Genomic DNA, 19,871 nt, shown 5'->3' on the forward strand with positions numbered 1-19,871 from the left:
TTCCCTCCTCTTGAAAGAAAGTATTGCAAACAAATACAAAAAACTAAAATTATCTAAATACAACTTGTTTAGTATTCAGGTAAAGCAAAGGTATCTATAGTCTGTTTAAGGTTAACTTTGCAGTGAAGGGGAAGCTACGAGGGAACCGCATCACTCGTTGCTATGGGAACGAAAACCTCTTGACCAATGTATCGATGCACTGCCTTGGTAAGGTATAGCCAATTCTTGCCAATCTTACTGAGAAAAATCTTTTTCTTACGTGTAACGCCAGAATGTTTTTGCCATTGTTATGGATTTTTGATAATGGCAACCAATATTTTTTATAATTTAAACATTTTAAATGAGTAAACATTGGTACAAAACAATATTTTTTCAGTATTTTTTCAAAATCAGAGAAAAGTTTTAAATATTCAGTATAAAGGATCATCATAAACTTCAGATATATGGGAACTACATTTTGCGGCGAAGGAATACACTCTCTACCTTTCTCTGCAAAGTTAACCTGAAACAGACTATAGAAAAAATTAACTTTTAACCTACACTATTTTTTCAGAGAATAAGATTGTTTCAGAATTTAGTTGCTTACTAATTAATTAAATCAGTTAAATTTGTTAGGGTTTTGTTTTTTCAATCATAGTTCTAATAAACTGCTATACTCCTCCTTCTTATCATTTGGAAACAGTGTTTCTCCACTAGAGGTGTTTGAACTCTGGTTGCGCTTTAAGCACAAAAAGTGCATGAAACCAGCTAAAATTTTTATCAATCTATATACATAAAATTGATTTTCTGTCTGTCTGTGTGTATGTATGTTCTCTATACAAATCTACAATTTTAGATGGATCGTCGCCAAATTTTGCATATATACCAAATGGGACCCGACTTAAACGATAGGCTACTTCAAATTTTTGTCAGAGCAGGGTAAGTGCCACAAATGGGCAAAAAACTGTAGGGCAACAATGGATTTCGGGCCTCAACAATCACTTTCCGAACGTTTACTTTGGTTACCGTGGTTCCCTAGCAATGCGTTTCATACATGTATATGCCTTTACAATGGTTTGACACTTCTTTAATCCTGTTAGTATATGTATAATAGTTTATGCCTTTATAATGGTTTGCCAATACTTTCAATACTACACAATACTACTATTCAATACAATTACATTTCAATACTCTCAGTAATGAGGCTTTTTGAATAGACGCCATAATCATCATCGCTTTGAGGGTCAGGAAAAGGGTGAGACTCATAGAAATCACTGTTAAAATTGCCGATTTTACTGTAGAAATGCTGAAATTTGGTGGGGTTTTCCGCCACATCAATAATTTTAAAAATTGTATAGAATTCCAGATTTCTGAAATATTGTGTTTGCTTAGAGATATACGAAGCCCAGGAGATTGAATATGAAGTAATTAGCCAGACCTAATTTTAAGTTGAATATCCAATGCAATAACATTGATTTCAACTTTTTATTTATCTCTTCTCAAGCATGAAAAATTAATGTCTCCGTATTATCTTTTGATATTCAACTGCATCAATTCATACAGTTTAGGTTGTTTTAAAATTAATTATGGGCCAATAAAAAGTACATCGAAAAAATTCCATAGCTTTAATTAAGCATTTTTGAAAGCTGAAACAGGCAGATGACTAACTTGAAGTTTGGGGGGGGGGGGGAGAGAGAATAGAAATACATAGCAAAAAGGAATACATTAAAAAAGGAAAGAAAAGTATATATTCATTTCTATGTTTCTTTAAATCTAGATTTGTTTATTTCATGAGTCGCACAGGAAGTCGCCATATTGGTTAACTTGGACACGGTCCCTCAAAGAAAGAGGGAGATATCACATGTTTCTAACAGCCTCATTGAAGAAAACCCGGGCAGCGCCGGGTATTATAGCTAGTATTTATTTAATGTTCTGTGCTAATTATTATTAATATACATAATTGTCATAAATTACCCAGTCTGTTATATTTATTTACAGCATATATATAACTTTCTTTCCTTATGCTTCAATATCAAAAACCATGAAAAAACCCAGTGGGCTGGGTTCTTTCTAAAAAAAAACCCGAGTTTTTGCCAACCCTGGCTCTAATCCATGCAAAAACCCGCTTTGAGGTGTGGCTAGCACAGCACGAAAGATTTTAATGTTCGATTTTGTGTAACCACACCACAAAACCAGTTTTTGTGCAATTAGAATAACAGAGAATTATTATGTATTAATTTTTAACTAGGCTGTATAAGACATTGATCAGATAGTCTCTAGTCCATATTCAAAAATTCAAATAACAGAATTCACCTATTATTAAGCTTACATGTGCACACCTGTACTTTTTGATACAAAATATACTTGAAAATAGTGAAAATCTGAGAACATAAAATAAATCTAAGACAAAGACATAAAAACTGCAATGGCAGGAAGATGACAATGTTAACCTGTTTTTTAACAGCTGTGCAGAAATAATAGGCAGTACAACTTCCCCTGTTCACAGACATGACACAGAACATGGAACAGCCCTTTGTATCAGTGACTTTTGTCCACTCCACATCCTGTCCATCTAGTGCACCTATAGGTATGAGCCTGAGGAAACGCTGTTTGCCTGAAATCAGCATCATTGACAGTTTCAGAAGAAAACTATTTTTGTTTTAAGTGCTACAAAATGCATTCAATATCAATATAATAATAACATAAAAAATATTTTTTATATTTTAAATAATATAAGTATCACATACCAGCAACAGCTAAGAGAAGTTGTTCTTCAGCAACATATTCCAGTTGAGCGATTTTTTTTCCATCACCAACGCGTGCAATCTCTGAAGTTAAAACAATAGAAAATTATTTCAGTAACACATAACTCAGATCATGTTTTTTCCATACATACAATTCAATAGCTAGGTGGCACATCAATTTTTAATCATATAGGAAAAATGACCTCACTTGATGTCACAATATAGTTAGATTATTTTTCCCACAAGAAATCAATATCAATGACAGATTTACCATCCCATCAGTATCGTATAAACAAACTAGGTTCAGTCAAGATGGCTATAAATATATATATACATTATGTACCTTTAAAAAAAGTTAAGTGGAAATGAATCATTATTTCAACACACACCTTCTCTGTCCAAGTCTACACAATAAAGACCTTCATCAGTACCCAGCACAATCCTGTCTCTGTCTGCAAAAACAATTTAAACCAATAAAATTGTAAAAGATGATTATCTGCAAAAGCTCGAAAAATTTGATCAAACATTCTATTATAATTATGTCCCAAAATAAAGTCGAACACTTCACCTATAATTGAAGCACTTGTGGCATTCTTTATAACAGTTAACGTGTTATCAAGTATTTCTTTCGCTTTGAACACCTAAAAACAGATAAGTTTATGTTAAAATAACAATTACTAAAATTTCTATTAAAACAGAGAGAATATGTCATAAAATAATTGTTATAAAGTTTCATGGTACACATTTTAAAATTAAAAGTGAGTATCTCGTGACCCACAACTCATGTTGAACCACTTGGTGTTAGAGCAATGGGCAAAATTTGCCTAGGCTTTTCCCCTATGGGACGCCAAATGATGATGATGAGTATCTCGTGACCAAAGGCTGTCATCAGTATAAGCTCCATTTGCTTTTCAACGTTCTCCCAACCCAAGGAGGTGTCTAGGCCACATTACTAGGTACACTCCATTAGAAAATTTTCAATAAGCTACCAATGATCACAGCTTATACCTATGTTTTTCAGCCTGTCAGGTGCTGCTTTGCCTCAATTAGTTATTGTGAACTTGAATTGATGTTCCCCATGAGGCTCATTTACTGTACAGAGAAATATTAAACTTGTAATGAACCCTATAGCCTGAAAAACCATTCATCTGTGAACAAGAGGTGTAAAAACGCGTCTAGATTTTTACAACTAATCAAATTTTAGTAAAATTCTTTCAGGTTACTAATCCCAACACAAAATTAGCTGGACAATGTGAATGGTAGTCAATACATATGAGTTAAAAACCAGCTGAAGAAAAACATATAACAGTTCTGAATAAGAAAACATACGGTTTTTGATTGATGCTTGTTTCTCCGGAGAATTCTGTGTAGCTCATTGAGAGCATCAACCCATTTGGTTTTTTCACTTTCTTTCTCAACCATCATCAGGGTCTGATTTTTTATGCCAGGTGGATTTAGCATCGATGTGGTAACCTTTAGGTGATAAATAAAACTTATCTCTATAATAAGAAATTATGAGCAGAAATAATATTGTATACATCTTTCTTTTGTACAACCATGTGAAGGTTATTTTTAGAAATAAAATAAAAAATACAATAAAATTAATCTCTCTACGAAAAGATCATTTTATATGTACAAACTTTCTTAGACAATTATACAGGGACAAACATTTTAAATCCAAACAGCTCAAACATTTCCATGTTCAAGATAGAATTTGAACCCAGGCACACACATCAAATTAGTTGGTAAGGGCTAATTGGTAACCATTGGTAAAGGTTAGTTGGTAACCATACTCAGCTGCTGGATGGTATCAATTGAACTGCTTTACAATAATAGGCTTTATTTCCATTTCTTTGTCATATATGATTGATTTTTCACAATTAAATTGCATAGAATATTCTATGTCTAATATGTGGGCACAATTATTTTTAATAATAACTTTTCAGTAAATAGAAAAAGTTCTACTTTGTGATAATCAAGAATTAAAAACTGTCATTACATACTTTTAAATAGTTTCAAGCTCTGGATGTAAAATTTCCATGTTGTTCAAGTAACATAACTGAGAATGCGAAAAACACCTCCAGATGTATTTTGCACTAATTAAGAGCAACTGCTAATTATTGCATGCTTATAACCAAACAATTAAATTAAATCCAGAAAATATTTTAAAAAAATGTGAAGAAATTTTTTTTTCAAATAAGTGAATTATGATGAAAATTTTTACAAAAATTCAATTAGCCATAAATGAAATAATGAAATTTTAGTTGGTTGGTAGAAGGAATATAATTTTTTGCCCATTTACACATATTATTCAGCTAACAAAAGAAATAATACATGTATGTCATACATATATTATTAAATCCATATGTAAATGTATGTCATACCCTGAAAATACATGGAATATCTTTGCGATTTGCATGGATTACATCTGACTCAAGAACTGAATTTACAGAAAACTCTTCATCCCTGAAATAAATGAAAATATATCCATTTGAGGAAAAAAAATTCCATTTTCGAGAAAAGACTCATATAAAAGTTCGTATTTAGAAATGTGATGTTCTCTAAAATAGAAATACAATTCTAAAAAAACACCAAGTAATTTTTTTCCTGAAAATAAAACTAATGCATTAAAATCAAAATGAAATCACCTAAAAATGAAACAAAAAGAATACTTTGATCAAGACATTTGCTATAAATGAAGTCATAAAATTTGTGACTGCCTAAGGAGCTTGAAGAACAAAGAAGCAATATAATATTAAAGGCAATCGATTGGGCTCTTTGATAATAAAAAAAAATTTGATATCAAAACTATAAAACTGCTTTTGAACAATTTTTTTTTTTCATAACTAGAACTTTTAATTATAACTCATTGGCACCCTGAATATCATTAACCGTTTAAAGGCCAAACTATGAACAACAAGGCCAAATTAATTTCAACTTGTTTTGAAATTTGGAATTCGAGGTCCTTTTGCATGCCTATACATAGATCAGCTTTGAAATTTCAAAAAATATATTTTTTTCTTTGTTTTCCATTGGCACGCCTAGCTAATGTTTTCCATTTCGCCTATTTTCTCATGATCTTTTATTTCTGGAGTACAGTTATTACACAAAATTTTCTACTACAAATTTAAATTTGCAACACGTACCAATTTTTTTAACAAAAATGTGTGCAGAAAATTCAATTCTTTTTCTAATGTCCATAATACAAAAAGGAAAACATCTTTAATGGACACGTTTGTCAGATTGGTAACATTTAGTGTTTTTCAGCAAACCCCAGCCCGTCCTTGTATCGCAGACACAATATAATGGCCATCAAATGACCAGGAATCTTTCTTTAGTTGACAACTTGGACCAGGATGAATAAGTAACCCCTCCTTCATTCGTAGAAGGTTCATTGCCACTTCTCTTCGGAATTCCAAATGTGAAGTAAGATCCACTTCTTGCAATTCTGAATGAATTTCCCAACGTGCTGTATTGGTTATATGGCAAATCTTTTCAATGTAATCCAGAGCCGAGGTTTTGACCAGATTCCAGGAAGAAGTTTTTTATCCATGCAGTTTTTTTGTTTTTTTTTTTGGATTGCTCAAAACTGTTTTGCCTTTTCCTGAAACATTCACATGAGTATTGCACTTTTTCTGTCTTACATCTTTGGAAGAACATGTTTCAGGAGTTTCTAATACTTCATCCTCGTTGTTGCAAAATATATCTAGCATTCAAGCATTCCACATCCATCACCTCGAACTGTTGTCACTAGATCATTTTCAACAATAACATCTTCATCCATGCTATTCAAATTTTCATTAGCAAGTAATTGGTATATATCTGCGAGTTATAAATACAAATGCAATGCCACAACAGGCAAAATGCCCAAAGAGGTGGCTGAGAAAAACATGCCCATAATAAATATGGATGTCATATATTTCAAAAATACAGCAACCCAATTAAAAATGCAATTACAAACAATACATATACATGATGAAATATTATACAATGCCCATAAGAATACTTATGATTGTCAAATTCTAAGTATGGATAACTTCTCGATTTACCTCAACATGTTTATCGTATCTCTTTTTAAACAAGTCAACTATGTTACAATTTATTACCTCCGGGGGTAAGCTATTCCATTTATTAACAACCCTATAAGAGAAAAATTCCCTGGGACACCATAACCTTGGTCTGGTGTCTCCTTGTAAAAGCAGCTGACTGACAGTGTACAAGTAATTCCTGGTCCATCCTATCCATCCCGCTGAAAATTTCGAACACTTAGATCACATCTCCCTACGTTCATCCAATGTGTACACGTATTCAAAAAATGTCTCTCTTCATAACTCAAGCCCCATGTGCCAATAAGGACATGTGTAGCTCTTCTCTGCATCCCTTCAAACAAGTCCATGTCCCTCTGTAGGTATGGTCTCCAAAACCTTACAGCATACTCCAGTCCAGGGCGAACTAAGCCTCAGAAAAGCAGAGAAATTACTTTAGAATGCGGAGAGGCCTTTTTGAAAATGAGACCAAGCATTCTATTCAATTTTTTGACCATCGCTGAACAATGTTCATAAAACCTAAGTCGCTCATCAATAAGAATTCCCAATTGGTGACCCTAGTTGCATCCGGGATAGTGACACCATTCAACTCGTAAGAGTGCTGTGAGTTGTTCACACCAAAATGAGTGACCAATCACTTGTCAATGCTAAACATCATGCTCCATTTATTTGCCCATGCTGCAATCCTGTTAAGTTGGTCTGGAGAAACTCCCTATTGCTTTGATTCCTGATTACCCCCATTAGCTTCACGTCATCTGCGAATTTGCTAGCAATCCCATCGATACCCTGATTGAGTTTATCGATAAAAAGTGAAAAAAGTATGGGGGCCAATTCATTTAATGATTTCATGACCCAATATTGCACCACAGATGACAAGAATAAATTAACACATTTTTCCTTTTAAAACATTTATTTGAACATTCAGATCATTTGAGATCAGATCGCACACAAATAATATTTTACTCAAACTTGATTATCAATATTAAGTTTTTTTATTAAAGTTCTTTTAGCAACAGTTTCTAGAAAAAGTTTTGGCCTCACCAATTACATTGTGTCGGACCACCGTCATAAGAGTCATACGATTCAATTGAGAGGTTCATCCCAACCATAACTCGATGACATCACCGCGGCATCGGGGGAGCAGGCAATCAACTGCATTTCCGACGAACTTCCATATTAGCAGACTCGATATATTCCAATTTGATCAGCAATGTAACAGCCGTGTGAAGAATCTGACAACCACCAGGTCATTAGCACATGATGTTGGTAGAGGCAATCAGCAACCAAGCAAAGCTGTGTCTAAGTTCGCTACTCAATCAACGGTTCATGATTATGCAAGAGACGATGCCCTATAATACACCATAAATTAACTATAGAAGGGCAGCCAGTGAAAAGTCTGAGAAAGGGACCTCACGAAATATCCCAGCATTTGGCCCTGCTCCAAGATGTGGGGCCATGAGAGCTAGTTATGTCTTGCAAGTATAAAAAGGGTGAAAAATCACTGTTTTTGGACCCACTATAGTCACATAATACATAAAAATTAAAACATAAATAAAATCTATATTTTTGAAAGCTGTTTAGCAAACTAGAAAAACTCACCTCATATCCAAAACTTGTGAAACTGATATGCTAGGTTGTGTGCCTTGAATCAGATCATACAGGAATAACTTAAAATCACAAACCACAACAAACTGGCGCATCCAACCTTTTTTCACACCACCAACCTTAGGAACCTGTAAAAAAACATACAGAATATCACAAATAAGAAAATACAATAAAATAGTTTTTAATGTGCTATTTTAAAAAAATGAAATAAACCTAGCTTATGCACTAAGCTACCATGGTAGTCTACATAACAAGTTAGGGTGATTTTTGATGCTAAGACAGTTTGGACATTGGACAGTTTGGAACTGGTTTTCCTTATCAACTATAGGCTAGCAAAATGAATGACATCAAATAACATAATTTCAAGTTGACTGGAAGTAGATTAAAGTACAAGGAAAGAAAATATGAATTAATTATGGAAAGAAATGCATACCTTCACATAACCTTCATATGCAATTCCAACTCCTCTTGCAGGATCAATCCCAACAGGCCTCTTAACTACAACAAAATTGTTGTATGTTATTCATATCAAATAATATTTTAGGTTGCAAACTTTTTCTTATTTAAAAATCCATATCCTATAATCTGAGCAAAGAGGAAATTTAAAAAAATAATACTCAGGGAGGAATGAGCGATTATATGTATGGATCAGTATAGAGATGGCATCAGGGAAAGGGTGGTGTTACCACTTCCTCCACTGGAAGTGTGAAGGACTGAAGCTTTAGGTAGATTATACTCCAGATATTTTCATTTGAAAGCTCATCATAATAAAGGAAGAATAATCACAATGTATGATATTAATGATGTGATCATAATCATTAGGTTTTTTTTGTGATAACTGATATTATTTTCGGTTCCTGTATTTCGATATAATTGGCATCCATATTTTTCATGGGTATCTATTTCAGTCACTTTGCTGGGCATTTTGCCTGTTGTGGCCTTTGAATTTGTATTTCAACCAACTTCTTCACTTCCATCACTCCAATATTTTAACAAAGAAACATGATTTTGAGAGGAAAATTATCAAGATCCTCTGCTATCATAGGCATTTTCTAACAAAGTTGTGAACAAACAAAACAGCTAACCTTCTGTCACTTTAAAATGTTAATAATGTTATGTTGGTGTTAAATGCTGAAAAAAGTTATGATAATCACAATAAAACAAATCAAGCTGTAAAAAATTCTTGCATTTTCAATGAATGATTTTAACTTAGAATGTTCCTAACATCAAAGTAAAAAATGTGATTCAGAAAAATGCTTTTAAATTTTCATTTCAAGAGTGAAACTATACGATTAATCTGATTTTAACTTGTGTGTTATTTTTGTTTTTTACAATGAGAAATACTGGTCTTGAAAGGAATAAAAACATGAAGATATCATTTGTGCTAAAATTTTTTAAAAAAACCGCAAAACAGTTGTTTGAATAAAAACAATAATTGAATGGGTGTCTGGGAGAAAAACATGTTACATTTTTTCAAAACTTTTTTTATGGAAGAAGGTAAAATGTGAAACTCTGCTGTAATGGCTTTAGTGTCTAAAACTATCACTAGATGAAAATTGGAAGAAAGGCATACATGATTTATGCAACAATTACGACCTCAAAATGAGATATTAGTTTTTGGCGATTTCTGTAAAATTTTGAAATTGTAACATATGCCCTTTTTCCAGACACCCTGTAATAGAACATTGGTTACACATACACATCAATCACACTATGAGCTTACTTTGGTCAGGAGGAACTGGACAAACTGATGGAATTTTGTCACGACATACGACATGACATGCGAAGCCACATACTATTAAAAAAATATATAATTTGATGAGACACATAGAAGACTTGTTTCTTCATGAATACTTCAGAAGAGATAATAATTTAAATTCACAAAAACAAAGATGCAGGGAATAAATAGATGCTTAAAGGTTTTTGAAAACCAGCACATCACAGAAAACAAATCAATGCACATTTAAAAATGACAAAAAATAATGTAAATATAGACCAAAAAGTTCCAATAACAATAAAAAAGGGAACCGATGCAGTATGGTCCGCCACGACTTTAGCAACTTTTTCCTCGTGATAAGTTGTCAAGACTGTCATAATGGGGCTCTAGGTTGCCGTATTTTTTAACATCTTTTCAGTTTTTGCTGAGTGATACCAGGTGGCGCTGGCTTTGCCAAACAGGATTTTTCTTTTGTTCACCGTGTTTTTCAAAAATTCTAAACAGCTGTTGTTCCATTTCCAGCGCGTCTCTTGGATTATTATTTCTCCCTTCTGTAGCTCACGTCATTTGGATTATTATTTCCTTACTAGCTATAATACCCGGCGCTGCTCGGGTTTTCTTGAATGAGGCTTTTTGGATCACGTGATATCTCCCTCTTTCTTTGAGGGACATGCAAGCCGTGTCCAAGTTAACCAATATGGCGACTTCCTGCGCGATTCATGAAATAAACAAATATAGATTTACACAGAAACGTAGAAATGAATATAATTTTTTTTTTTTAAGGGGCGCTAGGTATTTCGATCCTTCCCCCCCCCCCTCCTGAACTTCAAAGTTATCCATCTGTCTGTTCCAGCTTCCAAAAATCCTTAGTTAAAGCTGTGGAATTTTTTCGATGCACTTTTCACGGGCTCATAACTAATTTTAAAATATCCTAACCCACATGAATTTATGCAAATAAATATCAAAAGAGACAATATGGAGACATTCATTTTCATACTTGAGAAGATATAAATGAAATCAATGATATTGCTCGAATATTCAACTTAAAAGTATAGGTTTGGCTAATTACTTCATATTTAATCTCCTGGGCTTCGTATATCTCTAAGCGAACTGAATATTTTAAAAATCAAGCATTCAATACAATTTTTAAAATTATTGATGGGGCGGAAAATCCCACTAATTTCCGCATTTCTGCAGTAAAATCGACAATTTTAGCACTGATTTCTATGAGGATCACCCTTTTCCTGACTCTCAAAGCGATGCTGATGATGATTATGACGTCTATTCAAAAAGCCTCATTACTAAGAGTATTGAAAATGTGGCAAACCATTATAAAGGCATAAACTATTATACATATACTAACAGGATTAAAGAAGTGACAAACCGTTGTAAAGGCATATACACATCTGAAACGCATTGCTACGGAACCACGGTAACCAAAGTAAACGTTCGGAAAGTGATTGTTGAGACCCAAAACCATTGTTGCCGGACAGTTTTTTGCCCGTTTAGGGCATTTGCCCTGGTCTGGCGAAATTTTAAAGTAGCCTATCGTTCAAGTCGGGTCCCATTTGGTATATATGCAAAATTTGGCGACGATCGATCTAAAATTGTAGATTTGTATAGAGAACATACATACACACACACACACACAGAAAATCAATTTTATATATATAGATTATCTACTGCTGAGGTTGTATCATACCGTTTTATTATTTTGTTGTATTTATTACTTATTCATCCATTGCCATGCCTTCTGTCTTATCAGTTTATTATTTTAAATGAACCTACAGAATTTTTCATGCCCGGATCCGTTTATTAAAAAAAGGGTCCGGGTTTTAGTTTTAATTCATAGAATATTTATTCAACATGCCCGGATCCGTTTATTAAAAAAAGGGTCTGGGTTTTAGTTTTAATGCATAGAATATTTATTCAACATGCCCGGATCCGTTTATTAAAAAAAGGGTCTGGGTTTTAGTTTTAATGCATATAATATTTATTCAACATGCCCGGATTCGTTTATTAAAAAAAGGGTCTGTGTTCTAGTTTTAATGCATAGAATATTTATCCCTGGAATTCCTTATGCCCCGATCTGTTTATTATTAAAAAAATGGTCCAGGTGTAATTTTTTTAACTGATATTTTTTGCTATTTTTATGCTTTGTGGTTTCTATTATGTTTTGCACGCTGATGATTTTTTTTTTTTTCGCCGTCCGCAGTGTCTGACGGCCTTGGCGACTCTTCGTCGGGCCATCAGACAAGTCTGGCGCCAAAAATCGCCAAGTGGCAATCCATACGACAGCTGTTCCAAAGGTTTTTCAAAGATATTCTTTGTTAAGCAGCTCTGAGGAGCTGTGGATAAGCATTGAATAAAAAAATGGGCACCACAGGTGGAAAAAGAAGTTTGAGAACTCCTGAAATAATTTATTTAAAACTGGTTTTTTTTTTCAGAATATCAATGCTGTCAGGTTTCGGTTTTTATCTTAAATTTATGCATTTGAATTATTTTATCCTTTGATTTTTCATTATTTCAAGTATACATCTGAAAAGCACTTTCAATAAAAACTCACTTTCACAAACGGTTCCTTGTCTGCTCTGCCCGATCATGAGAGAGGTACAATGATTGCACTTGATTGGAGCTGGGAATGTTCTTATGAGGAACTGGTGAGCCTTTGGCTGTATAAATATAAAAATATTATAATGACTATTTAAATTCCACAAAATAATATTAGCTGATAACAATATCAATGTTTTATTAATGAAATGATCAAGTTAAAAAGGAAATTAGTTTTAACATTATTTCATTTTATGTATAATTTCCCTCATTTTTGTTAACATTTGTCTTCTGTTCTCACATTAGAAATGAAAATAATGGATTACAAATACATACCTTGGAGTTAAGTAGACTAATAACTGGTCGACCATCTGATAATGGAGACTGCTGAATAATTTCCTAATAAAAGAACCAAAATAAAGTCAAGATAATCCACTGAATAAATAATCAATTATTCACATTTATAGCACTAAAAAAATTAAAGTAAATTGATATAAAAATAGGAATTCAGATTAGTGTTATTTGAACCAAACAAAGCAAATAGATACACAAACCAAAAAAAAACAGAGCTTACAGCACTTATCTCAGAAGCTGAAGATTTACTGCTTGTTACAGAATGTGGTTGATTGTCTTCAACATCAGCATCATCACCAGCTTCAACAGATTCTCCACTATCACTAAAGCCAAAGCGTTGCGATGTGTCCTTCAAGAACTGGTCTAGAAACGACATTCTAGACTGAGGTCGATCCAGAACTAAAAGATAAATTATTTGAATCAGTTGTACCAGGATTCATGAAAACCAAAATAAGATCATCATGAAAACAAAAAATTTTGAAAAGTCAAATATACTGAAAAGTATTGTTAAATACTGACAGAAAAAATCTACAAAACCAAGAAAAGAAAAACTTCAAAAACCAAGCATATATATGTGTTACCATTTTCAAAATTTCTGTTATTATTTCTAAAGCACATGTATCTGTTAATAAAAAAATAAGAAATTTGGCATTCTATAGAATGTCTCACAATTTTAAGCAAAGTATGGATAATGAGCTTTTACATTAAGATCAAACATAATATGTGATTTCCATACTGCAATCCCCACATGCATATAAACATATGTACAAAAAAAACATTTTTTAATACATTATATACAAAAAAATGAACTTATTGCTACCACGGATTTATAATCATTTTAGTATTCGAACAAACTTTTTTAACATTTAGACAAACATAACAAAAACAATGCAAATGTGTATAAATGTATAAAATATTTTAATGATTTATTTACCATCTAAAAATATTCTTGATTCACTTTCGCCTTGGGAAAAGGAAGCATCAAAAACAAAATAAAAATTATATTAAAATATGAATGTTTGGAACAGAAACTGGTAATATGGTAACTGACCAAAAGAGAAAACTAAAAATGACAGGTATAAGCCATGCTCAAGTGAAATGTGATAGCTGCCTCTAAAAGTAATAAACAATTTCATTTTCAGAATTTAAGATTTGTAAAGTTTGTTTTAAAAATTAGTTCATGCATTTATATCATTCATGCTTTGTGTTGCTAAGATATATTATTTTACTGTGATGGAAGATGGAAAATTGCATGCAGCTATGGCATATAAAAATTGCAATAACCATTTAGAAGTATGTTTATATATGTTACCATTTGGAATAGAAAGGTCTCCAATATCCACAGGTACTGTATGTTAGTAAAAAGGAGGGAAAAAGGAAATTTTTTTGTTAGTAGTACAATGAAAAATATATTTTAAAAGCAAAACAATGAGTTCTCATGCAATATACTGGGTTAGGTCGAATTTTGTGTTTTAAATGATAATCATTGTATATAAGAGTGTAGTGTTCTGTATGAGCATCTCTCAGTTAAAACCTTGATGTACCAATATGGTATAAGGCTCCAAACCACAAGAAGAAAAAAAGCCTCAGGAGATCAGAGATTGCAAAAACAAAAAGGGGCTTCGAAAATAAAAAGAGGGAGAATAGTGTGTGAAAGCAATCGAGTAGGATTGTTGTCTCAAGTTTATGTTCTTATTCTAATTTTTTTATTAATAAATTCCTGTTTATGTTTGTCGTGATGAGTGCTCACTATACGAAGAACGTAAGGTCACGACAAAGAGTTTTTGTTTTTATTTGAACCAGAGGCTTTTTTGGTCTTCATTGGTACAGTTTGTACTTTATAGCACCTCCTCCCTCTGGAAAGAGGAAAGTCCCTAGCATTTGCGTTTTTGTGTAGCTCATGAGTTTTGCTGAGAAGCCAAATTCACATTACGATCATTCTTATAATCATAAGGGGCTTTAACTTAATGTAATACTATCATAAGGGGATTAACTAACAATCTCAAAGGGCTTTGACAATGAATAACCTTTAGAGAGAGATAGATGGGTTTTTTCATCCCAAGATATCAAGGAAGCAGTTATTTTTCTGGATATTAGCATGCTTGCCCGGTATGAAAGAGGGTCTGAGTTCGTGTCCAGGCGGAGACGAGATTACTTTTCTTTCCGAGATCACCTCAGCCTGATATCCAGAAAAATAACTGCTTCAATGAATAACCTGTTTTTCCTGATGTTGATTCCACCTTGACATAGGTCTTTGGATCTTTGAAGACCGGACACACCCCGCTTCAAATCTCAGAGAGATATCAAAGCCTTACCGAAGAACGGGTGTATTCAGAAAGTTTTATTATATACAACAAAAAGTGTTGCCTCAGACGGAGGAAACAAAAAATTAATTATAAAAAACAATCATGAATCTGAAATCATATAATAGATAAATATAATCTAAACAATCAATGCCAATGGACAATCAAAATTATAAACAGGATTAGAAGATGATGGCGTATAATCATCCATCCCTTAAGAATCTAGTAATCGCCAATCAATCAAATGATTGTTGATAATCTTGGGATATAAAATTTCATAGGATCCAAAAATGTTAAGAAAGAAATGAAAATCACAGCAGTTCTGTGTTAACCAAATGTTACACAAATAATATGTCTGTTGCTTAGTTAATCACTCTGATCCAGTTTCAAGATTTACAAAATGAGCATATTAGTTTAATTTGTCTAATGTGTTCAGTGATTTGTCAATAGATGAATGGAAGATTACATAAGATGTGTTACATCCACATACATTTAAAAACTTCACTGCAATAATTGAATGTCAGAGGTATCAGATTTAAACACCTCGATAAAAAAAAAAGTAATAAATTCAATGATGATAACAGATTTAATGAAAAAAAAAAACTTATGAAGTACTCACAACTATCACCAGAAGAATCTAATCTATGCTGCATTTCTTTGATCTGGTTTTCTTTCTTAATCAGGTCCTTCTTGAACATCTCAAGTTTCACCTGACACTCTCTATGTTCCCTGAAATTCGAATCAAGAAATACACATTTCCCACTTTTCTTTCTTCGTGTTTAAATGCATTTACATATCTGAATTGTTCACAGCATTATAAATAGTAATACTTTCTTGAATGGAAATTAATTTTTATAGAGCACAATGCTGCCAATATCTGGCTAAGCTCTTGGTGATTTTATTAATAACAAAGCTAAAATTTTAAAGAATACATTTTTCAACTGTATTAAAAGTAAATGCACAAAGAAATGTTTATAAAAATTCATTAGTATCCCTCAAAGTTAGAATGTCTGAATAGGCCGCTGCTTTGAATTAGTGGAAAGAGTTTCAAGTAAAATAACTTTCTGCAAAATAAATTCATTTTTAGGAAATTATGTTACTTTACATAGGAGGGGAAAATTCAAATTGATGAACATGTGTTACTAACTTTTGCTCAGCAACAAGTTCTGCTCTGACTTTGCTCAATTCTTGACTTATGGCTTGCTTTGCTTGTATTTCACTGTGGAGACTAGATTGTAAATTTAAAAGCTCCATCTTATCTAGCTTTTGTGACCTTCTATTTTTCCAACTCTTATCCTATGACAAATAAAAAAAAGCTTAAAATTATTTCACACAAAAACACTAAGGTTTTTATAGCATTTCAACAATAGCATTAATTACATTGATTCAAGAAAGTCATTTAATTTCCAGAGACACTTTTTTTTCAATAAAAATTCATTAATAAAGCTAGCATAAAATGTATTTACATATGAAAGGATGGCTACAATACAGAAAGCCATCAACTTATGCTATGTCTAAAAACATTTCTCGATATTTAGAAATCTGCAGGAGCAATTCAAAATTAGTGATAGAACAACTGCATTGATTCATACTATTGTTTGTGTTGAAGAAACGCCTGTCATCTTCAAAGCTTCTAATTCTTCTGTCATTTTAGAAGCCAATGCTTGCAAATATCCTCTTGCATCTTTCTCATCACTTACCCTAAAACATTGTAGAATAGAGAGATATAGATGGCTTCTTTCTCAGCCAGAGATATCAAGGAAACAGTTATTTTCCGGATATTATGCAAGAGGCCTGGGTTCGAGTCCCGGCGGAGACGTGATGACTTTTCTTTCCGAGCTCACCTCAGCATAATATCCGGAAAATAACTGTTTCCTTGACATTGTAGAATGTTCAAAACTTTAAAATCATTTAAAATGTTTATATCATACAGGAATAAATGGGAGCTTTTAGGATGGGAAAATGGAATACTTTCAAATTTAAAAAATTTTAACAGTACCCAATTTCTTAAAACGAGTTTTTTTAAGTCACTAATTCTAATAATCCACTTAAAATAGTTTCATAATAGTATGCACCATTCTAATCAAAACAATATGAAATTTTATATCAGCATATACCATTGTATTATTTCACTGATCTGGGCTTCCCACTGGTTAATGGAATCCTTCTTATCTCGAATCTGAACGAAATCATCCTCCAACCGCTTTTTTTCCTCTGTCTGCTTTGAAAGAGCTTTAGAAGACTAAAATAAATGATATTTTAAATTTAGTTCACAGTAAATACAGATAATTTGATTTCCAAAATAATTCATCATCCTAGTAGAGCTGAAAAATAGCAAAAATAAACTTGAGCATTAAAGACTCATATTTAAAATTTGAGCTGCCTCTCTAATTCACAGCAGCATTTGACAATGAAAGCAGCGCTCCCACTCAAAAAATTAGAAAAATTAGGATAGCTGCCCCCCCCCCCTCCCAGACAACAACATAATCTTAGCATAATTTTTAAAAAAAACCCTAAAAAAATTTTTTTTTTTCATAGCACTATTTCAGTATCCTGTAAGATTGACTTGAGCTAAAGTAAAATGACAGAGAAATATGACTTCGTTACAAAAACATTATTTTTCCAAAACAGTGTACTAGCAACTACAGATAATTCTTTTCTGCCTCTCCTAACAATATATATTATTATTTTTTGGAATCTTCCACAGTCCAATCTGTCAACTCTCTTCGACAATGCACACAGCAAATTATAAAGGCATGTAAGTTTTTTAAGAATGACACTGTTTCGAGACTACTTCCAAATCACAGTACAAAACGTGTAAATTACAAGATTTGATATAAATAACTCAAGATGGACCAGGTGGTTTTTTTTTTTTTTTTGTTGTCCATCCCTTATTTAAAAAGATTAGTTTAAATTTTAGTGTTCAATGCCAGTGTAATTGTTCTTGACAAATGAAGCACTTTCATTTTTAGCTCTTTGCTGAGCATTGTAAATGTTGTTTAATTATTTGCACCATCATTTGGAATGATGAATGTTAGTTACTGTCCAAGACCATAAAGTAGTAAATACAAAATTATTATTTTTCAACCAGGCAAAAGTTTTTAATCACTAATCCACTTGTTGAACCCTCAAACTAAGCAAAAGAAAAATTAATATACCAAATGGTCCACATACACCCCTACAGAACCTGGAAAATGATACAATTTCTGCTTTAGCAGAATCATTAATTGCAATCTACTACATTTGTATTATTCGGCATTATATCAATGATTCCCTCCTCAATTAAAATCAATTAAATGAATTTTGTAGGGATTTGGTAGGAAGAGTAGGACAAAAACTAGAAAGTAGTACAAAACAAAAGGCAAACAAAAGGCAATCAAAGGGCAAACTACAAAGAAAGTAGGGCAAACTACAAAGAAAGTAGGACAAAAGTAGGATGAGAGGGAGCCCTGCAAAAGTTTAACAGCTGGCTGATGCAAAGATAGATCCAATAAAGAACATTCAACTGTTTTTGGGCCTATCTTTGCATCAGCCAACTGCTGAAACTTTCATAGTAATAGCAGAGAGTGACATCATCTTCAATCATTTAACAAGTAAATACTTTGCTTAATATGGTCATGTCATAGGTTAAATCAATAAAGTATAATTTGAGTAAGGAAATAATCAGAATGCAGAAGCAAATTTTGCAACAAATTCTAGAAGGGGCACACGCTCAACTATATACAACCTCTGACAATAAAGTTTCGTGAATGAAGTCAGAACGGCCGATCTGGCAACACTGGCAAAGCAAAACGCTGCACATGTGTAGGGGCAGGTGTTGACAATCTGCCGCCACCGTTGTTCAGTTGAGAGTCGTTTGTGTTACGTGAAAGACTTGTTTTGCAAAGTGCTTGTTTAGTGCGTTGGTTCTTAACTGAGAACAGGATGAGTCACCAAATTTCTTGAACTGTATTGTCACTGAGGATGAGTCCTGGTGTCTCAGGTACGACCCTGAAACGAAACGGCAAAGCATGGAATGGTGTTCTCTTGCATCACCTCGTCAGAAAAAGGTCAGAGCAGAAAAATCACGCATCAAAACGATGCCAATCACCTTTTTTGATATTCAAAGCATTATCCACAAGGAATTTCTACCTGAGGGAATGACGATGAATGTTGCAAGGTACATTGAAATTTTTACCCGTTTCATGAAACGTCTACGCAGGGTACGACCTCAGTACGCACAACAAGGTTCATGGTTTCTTGTTCACGACAATGCTCGCCCTCACACAGCCAATATCATCAAACAGTTCCTGGTAAAAAGGGGGATGGTGAAAATTGAACATCCACCATACTCGTCAGATCTCAATCCTCCAGACTTCTTAGGTTGTATAATTAGAACAATTAATAGTAGAAATAATGGTTTCTTACTCAGAATGTGAAGCAGAGCTTTACCATTATCAGGCTTAAGTCCTTCTCAAGGAGTGTAAAATAACACCACACATCATATTCATAGATATATAATTCACCCTTAACGCAGACTGAATCATAATGCTTTCCGTAAACAATTAATAATACAATACAACAATACACTTAC

The 19,871-nt window shown here is 33.0% G+C and overlaps 1 protein-coding gene across 6 annotated transcripts in view; it reads right to left on the minus strand.

Annotated features, from left to right (window-relative positions):
* LOC149088632 (serine/threonine-protein kinase Genghis Khan-like) overlaps positions 1-19,871 on the minus strand; it is an 87,078-nt gene that overhangs the window by 17,802 nt on the left and 49,405 nt on the right. For 3 of the 6 annotated variants that reach the window (XM_089248285.1, XM_089248283.1, XM_089248291.1), the window contains exons 21-38: positions 17,416-17,540; positions 16,891-16,999; positions 16,446-16,594; positions 15,918-16,027; positions 14,308-14,343; positions 13,930-13,959; positions 13,216-13,394; positions 12,978-13,040; positions 12,658-12,763; positions 10,098-10,169; positions 8,808-8,872; positions 8,369-8,502; positions 5,108-5,189; positions 4,053-4,196; positions 3,292-3,364; positions 3,113-3,175; positions 2,727-2,807; positions 2,430-2,593 (exon numbers count right to left, since the gene is read on the minus strand). In XM_089248285.1, coding sequence (XP_089104411.1) covers positions 2,430-2,593; positions 2,727-2,807; positions 3,113-3,175; positions 3,292-3,364; positions 4,053-4,196; positions 5,108-5,189; positions 8,369-8,502; positions 8,808-8,872; positions 10,098-10,169; positions 12,658-12,763; positions 12,978-13,040; positions 13,216-13,394; positions 13,930-13,959; positions 14,308-14,343; positions 15,918-16,027; positions 16,446-16,594; positions 16,891-16,999; positions 17,416-17,540 — 1,785 coding nt within the window. The remainder of the gene's footprint in view (positions 1-2,429; positions 2,594-2,726; positions 2,808-3,112; positions 3,176-3,291; positions 3,365-4,052; positions 4,197-5,107; positions 5,190-8,368; positions 8,503-8,807; positions 8,873-10,097; positions 10,170-12,657; positions 12,764-12,977; positions 13,041-13,215; positions 13,395-13,929; positions 13,960-14,307; positions 14,344-15,917; positions 16,028-16,445; positions 16,595-16,890; positions 17,000-17,415; positions 17,541-19,871) is intronic. The other 3 variants (XM_089248287.1, XM_089248286.1, XM_089248284.1) reach the window with 2 other exon arrangements.

The sequence above is a fragment of the Pholcus phalangioides genome, unplaced genomic scaffold, assembly GCF_987345545.1.
Source record: "Pholcus phalangioides strain wild (caught in Gottingen) unplaced genomic scaffold, Ppha-v1.0 ptg000003l_1, whole genome shotgun sequence".
NCBI lineage: Eukaryota > Metazoa > Arthropoda > Arachnida > Araneae > Pholcidae > Pholcus > Pholcus phalangioides.